A 6,000-nucleotide genomic window follows, 5' to 3' on the forward strand; every position below is an offset into this window, starting at 1 on the left:
TTACTAAAATATGTATAAAAATTAAAAAATTCGGATGAAATATAAAACTCTGCATATGTGTCTCTCTGTGTTTTTGCTATGCTTTGCTGCTGGTGTTCGGCATTCTCTCTGGCTGAATGCCTTTCTGATTGTCTGTGGTGGCGTTTGGTCTGTTTGCTTAACCGGCAATGGCAATGGCAACAAAGGCAACAACAAAGAGCAACAAGACTTGGGACAAGCCAATAGACCTTCCTTCAATTCCCTGCAAGCAGCTCATAAGCCTGTTTATACGAGTTTTGTCTGTCTTGTGTCTGGTCCTGTCCCCTTCTCTAGGCATAGCGTATAGACTGTGTGTTCTGTATGCTGCTGTTGCCTGTTTACAGGAAATTCCATCAAATTCCTGTCGGTTGTCGGTGCAGTGAAATGAATAATATAGTACCGTGGAATTAGGTTATTACACTGAAATAAAAGATGCCAAAAGGAAGTGAGGTAGTCTATAAGTCTAGTAATTTCATTAACTGCATTTTTTATCCAACTTATCCTTGATTTCTGATACTAGCTTCCTCATTTCCTACTCCTTCCTCCAAAGGGGAGATTCTGAAGATGAGTGTGATTATTTAGAATAAACTGTGAGCAGATGTTGCCATGGTTCCAAGTAGCTGTTGCCGTTGCCAACTAGCAAATACAAATCGCTCGTTTGTATTTAGACAGCCGACTTCCAGGGGAACGTAACAGGGGGGTTAAAGAGAGGGTCTTGTCTGCTGAATGCACACGCCCACCCACGCTTCTTATGTAGAAAAGTATCTTTAACTGATGCTCAGTTTGCCATTCTGGCGGATGTTGCTGCTGCTGTTTATGTTGCTGGCGTACTTGGACTTTATTTTCCAGCAATTTGTGTGTGTGCAATATGTGCTGCCGGTGGCGGGGCCATAAGAGCCTTGGTAATGGCACAGTCACAGTCCCAGACATTTCCTCCTCCTCACAAAACTACAAGAAAGAAAAAAAAAAAAATAGTAGACCCCCGCCCATATTCTCCATGGGCAGCAAAAGTCAAGGTATTTTACTTGTGAATTGTTTGTAAGTGGAAAAGTTTCTGCACACGTTTCCCCATAAATACAACAGAATAAAAACGAAATATGTAAGTCAGTCAACGTCATGCAGAAGCTTAGATACTCTAGACAGGGTATTAAAGGAAAACAATAAGGAATTACACATGAAATAATGAAGTTTAGGTATTTTTATTATTATTATTAACTTAAAGTCATAAGAAATTATACGAAAGAGGTTCGTTGATTTCAAATAAAACCAGATTCGACTGTTAATTTAATAAATATATTATTTTATAATTCCAAAATTATCTAAAATTTTTATATATTGTTATTAAAATTCCAGTTTTTAATTATTTTTTTAATAAACAATTAAATAAACAATAACATATCATAGTTTTATTTTCTTAGAAAAATTTATGACTCTCTATATTTATTTTTCTGTGTCGAAATTGTTTTTTATTTTCTAATCATTAAAACCCCTTTAAAGAGTATTTGAAGTTGTCGTCATTTTTATGCTAAAGTTCATGCGCTCTGCCGCGTTGCTGTAATTGTTTGTACGTAAACTTTGCTGAGTAGGCAAAATCCGGGGCAGTTTGAGTTTCTCCAAAAGGGGGGAAGGACAGAGAGAGGGAGAGATTTCATGAGAATTTACAGTGACAATAATTAATGCGAACTTAAGTGTGTATATATGTATAATTAAGGAGAAATTACAAGAATTGCCGCGACATTGAAATCATACCGAGGCACTTGTACAAATGTACATGAGCCACTTTTTATTTGGGGGCTTGAGTTAAAAATCAATTACTCAACAGTGGCCAAGGTGGCGGAGAATTGGGTGGTTGTTGCAATGGTCATAGATCAAAGACACCAAGGACAACAGTAGATGATGTTGAGGAGAGTGGTCATAGCGGCTGAGCATCAATCACATTTCGTGCATTCATTTGCCCGCCAGGGAAACAACCCCAAAAATACACAACTCGGAGAGGAGACTCAAACAATGGCAGAAGAATGGGTTGGAAGTGCCCTGCAACTCGATTGTCAGATTGTAGCACGTTCTGCGTTTCAGCGATGTGTGTGGCATTCGGTTGATTAATCAACCCTTGCTTGCAACAAGCCATAATTACGTTTTAAATGCTAGTACTTCGCCCCCCACTTTTGTTTAATTTTATTCCTGTGTATATAATGCTTTTAAAATGACCCATGCCAGTGTCCGCCACATGTAAATGCAACAATTAGGCAGACAAAGCTAACCGAAAATCAATTCAATTCAATTCAATTCAATGCAATGCAATTCAATTCAATTAGAAGGCGCGCGGGCGTGGGTCTGTGGTATCTCGAATCGGATCGGATCGGTTCGACAAAAACAACATTGTTGAATTTGGCCAATACCATTTGCCACACCATTTACCATTTTGCAGCGCCAAATCACAGAGCGGCCAAAAAGCAAATGCAAAAGCTCAGCCTAAAAGCAGCCACAAAAAGTTATGGCAGCAGCAGCAGCAGCAGCAGCAGCAGCAGCAGCAGCAGCAATCTCCACCCACACTTCCTGTCAGGGTCGCCCCACAAAATTTGCCAGCACTGAAAGAAATACTTGATAATTGTAAATTAAAGGATAATACTTCATCAATAGCAGCTTAAAATTTTTAAAAGAAAGTTTTAAGCCTTCTTGAAATCTAAAAAAATGTATTCCTAAGGTTAGTAAATATCTTCGAAAGGCTAGTAACCCTGACAAATAATTATAATTTATTAATTATATTTTTATATTTATACTTTTTAATAATTAAATTTTACTCTCAGTGATTTTGTTGCGGGCGTGGCACATAATAAAGCTGCCAGTCTGTTGCAATAATGGCCGTAAATTGCCAGCGCTTCTTGGGGGTTGCTGTTGGGTTGATGTTGCAATTGCAACACAGCAACAGAGCAACACAGCAGCAGCAGCAGCAACTGCAACTGACTGCAATGTATATTTGTATATAGAATGCAAAGTGTGTGTTTGTATCTTTTGTGCCGCCTGTGTGGTATGTGAAGCACATTTAGGAAATTAAATACGTTTACCTTCACTCTGTGAATGTGTGTCCCCCATTCCTTGGGAAAATTCCCATCCCTGAGGCCAATGACGCCGCCGCCACCACCACCCACAATTTATAAGCCTTTTGGCTACATTTTGTGGCTTTGATTGCAATTATCTTTTGCATTTTGTATTTATTTGCTACACTTCGGGCAATTGTCCGTTTCGGCCGGCCTTTGTCTACACTGCTGGCTACCAGTTGCCGCCCGTTCATTGTGGCCATTGTCAGTGGCCAATTGGCATCCATACGTGTGTGTGCCCTATAAATCCTTTGTTTTCGATGGCCCAGAATGGGAGGAGCAGGTGGTGGAGTTATGTGCGGCTTCCAATTTGAAGTTTATTAATTGTCAATTTCATGAATTTTTCGGTTGCCTTCAGGCAACCAAATCAAATAAAAAACTTTGATTTGTATATGAGTGCGTAGAGTGCAAAATTGAGTCTTTATTGGATTTGTAAATGCTTTATTAACAGTTTGGATGGTTGTTTCTGTGTTTAAATTAAAAGAATTTTAGGAATGTAAAAAGAATATTTGGTAATTTATTTTATTTATTTTAAGAACCTTTAGATACTTCTTTCCGAATTTTTGTTGTAGGAATAAAACACTAAGTTATCTAGCTTGTTTTTTTTTTTGGTTTATTGGACAATATAGAATCCACAGCTACTTTTTAACCATTCGCTTGTAAGTAAATCAAGTACAGGTGGCAGTTAAGATCATATATGTACCTTTGCTGAGTTGAGAAAATATTCAGAGCAGTCCGGATAGTTCGCAAATTAGTTCAAGTCATAAAAGTTCAATCAAGCGTATTTCTGTGTTACCATTAGCCTTCGGAACCCTGGGTTATTTTTTTTTAATTTTCTATTTTTTTGTGGCATGAAACCTGGGAGAAATATCTACAGATTTTAGGGTTTGATTATTAGTCTCTAATATCTTTTTATTTAATTTACCTGTTGTATGAATCCTGGCTTTCACTCAGCTTGATTGCAAACACTTATCCCGGCTCTCTTCCTTCCTGACTTCCTCGCACAGACCACGGCCAATTAGAACTTACCCCAACGATCTGGCAGACCCATGCCGTTGGGATAATTCTGACTGGTCATGTGCTCGACGAGGTAGTTGGCAAAGTACTCGCTCCGCTGCTCCTCGCTGACCGCCTGCATTGCCGCCCGCTTGGCGTTGTCCAAAAGCGCTGACATCTCCGGCGGATACAGGTCGTCGAGCAGCGTTGCCTTTCTGGCCATGGTAAAGGTGCTCCGCTTCTTACGCGGCCTCAACGGTCGCGGCAGGGCATTGTAGCCTTGCACCACCTGGATAAGAGCAGGGTCGCGGGGTGCGTTATAGATCCGTCGGTGGTTCCGCCTCAGCTGGTGCGGTTCATCATTGCCCGCATCACCGGCCGCCGCATCGCCAATTTGTTGATTAGCGACCCTATCTCTTTCTTCAATGTTTAGATACTCCTCCATGGAAGTAGCCGAAAGCGTAAGTAAACTAAAACAAATAATACGACTCAAAAATAAAGTATATTTATGGTTCTTTACTGAACGATACGATGTTTTGTGTTTGGGTTTTGCTTTGTCTTGTTTGATTTTGAGTTGGCTAATTCTTATTGAACATTGTATTGTATTCAAGGCCTACTTAAGATTGGAAATTATGTACTAAACGAATAAAGGGAAGTCTGAAAAAATATAAAATCGTACGTAGGTTAGTCTTAAATAATTGAAGGATTTAAAAGTGTGAATTAGAGATCTTATATTTAGCTTAACCCATAAAATGTTTCGGGTTCTTAACCAAGACAAAAGAAAGAAGAAAGGAAACTTAAGAGAATGGTCTCGTTATAGAATTTTCTCCTTGGTTTCTGGTCTGAGAGTGTTTTTTGTTCGCCACAGAGTAAAACTTACAAGCTGTTGTTGCTAATTTGCTTGTACATTGCAGGATAAAGGTGAACAAGGATTTTAGACCGAGATAGTTTGGTCTTTCTCGATCTACATTTTGTTTCCACACTTATCCTGCAATGTACAAGCAATTTGAATGGAATTAATATAAAATTGAACAGCTCCTTCGACAACCTTTTTAATGGGTTCCTCGGGCAAGCTCTCTTTCGCGAACTTTTAGTGAAAAGAAAAACCCTCTTTCATAAAGCATACTTGGATACTAAAATCCCAAAATTAAGCAGTTAAGGTATATATTGCTTGGAAACAAACATAATCTGAGTGAAATGTTATCATCGTGTAGTCCGAGTATAACTTGTCATTTCGCAAATCCCATTTGGGGGCTAAAGTTTTGCTGTACGAAACACTCGATAAGATACAAATCGTGACTGAGTGTGTGTGTGTGTGTATCCATTGTCCATTAGAAGCAGTCATATCCATATCGAGACGGGGTTGGCAAATGGAGAAACGCTGTCTGACATTTGCTTGCCCCCAAGTCCCAGTCCCTGGCCGCCCCCCCTTTAATGCACCCTCGAGTGATTGGACACATTTAGCCCTATTTACCCTCCCGCCCCATTTCCCCCGACCCCTTGGAGTCATCATTACAAGCCATTTAACGCGGCGTAATGTTGCCATCGAGTGGAGTCCACAGCTGCCTGCTTGTGTGTCCGTAATGGGGGCACATTACGAACTGTAAATGAGTTCATTACGGGCCTGCTCAATTAATAACTTTTCGAATTGCGTTTAAGCAATCGCATTTCGGAAATTGTTTGCCAGACAAATCACGAGACGGGCGCAAAAAGTTTTTCCCTACCTCCCCAACCCCTGGAAAAGCGGATGGAAATTAATGAAGCGCGGGCAAGCTGCTGCTGCTGCTGCATCCAACAAGTTAGCCATTAGCAACATGTTGCCTGCTGCGTGTGTGTGTGTGTCTGTGTGTGTTGGCAACATTTTGAGTGGCGCCGACGCAGTTTGGAG

The 6,000-nt window shown here is 40.1% G+C and overlaps 1 protein-coding gene across 1 annotated transcript; it reads right to left on the reverse strand.

The window, feature by feature from the left end:
• Nucleotides 1-3,900: 3,900 nt before the first annotated feature.
• soti (scotti) lies at nt 3,901-4,717 on the reverse strand. The gene is made up of 2 exons (XM_017171017.3): nt 4,042-4,717; nt 3,901-3,987 (listed from the first exon to the last, which is right to left on the reverse strand). The coding sequence occupies exon 1, from the start codon at nt 4,555-4,557 to the stop codon at nt 4,135-4,137; it is 423 nt and encodes a 140-aa protein (XP_017026506.1). The 5' UTR covers nt 4,558-4,717; the 3' UTR covers nt 3,901-3,987; nt 4,042-4,134.
• Nucleotides 4,718-6,000: the final 1,283 nt, after the last annotated feature.

Source organism: Drosophila kikkawai, chromosome 3R (assembly GCF_030179895.1).
Source record: "Drosophila kikkawai strain 14028-0561.14 chromosome 3R, DkikHiC1v2, whole genome shotgun sequence".
Taxonomy (NCBI): Eukaryota; Metazoa; Arthropoda; class Insecta; order Diptera; family Drosophilidae; genus Drosophila; species Drosophila kikkawai.

What these genes read in the sequence shown, in the direction of transcription:
- soti (XM_017171017.3), bottom strand. Translation starts at nt 4,557, where the DNA reads ATGGAGGAGTATCTAAACATTGAAGAAAGAGATAGGGTCGCTAATCAA.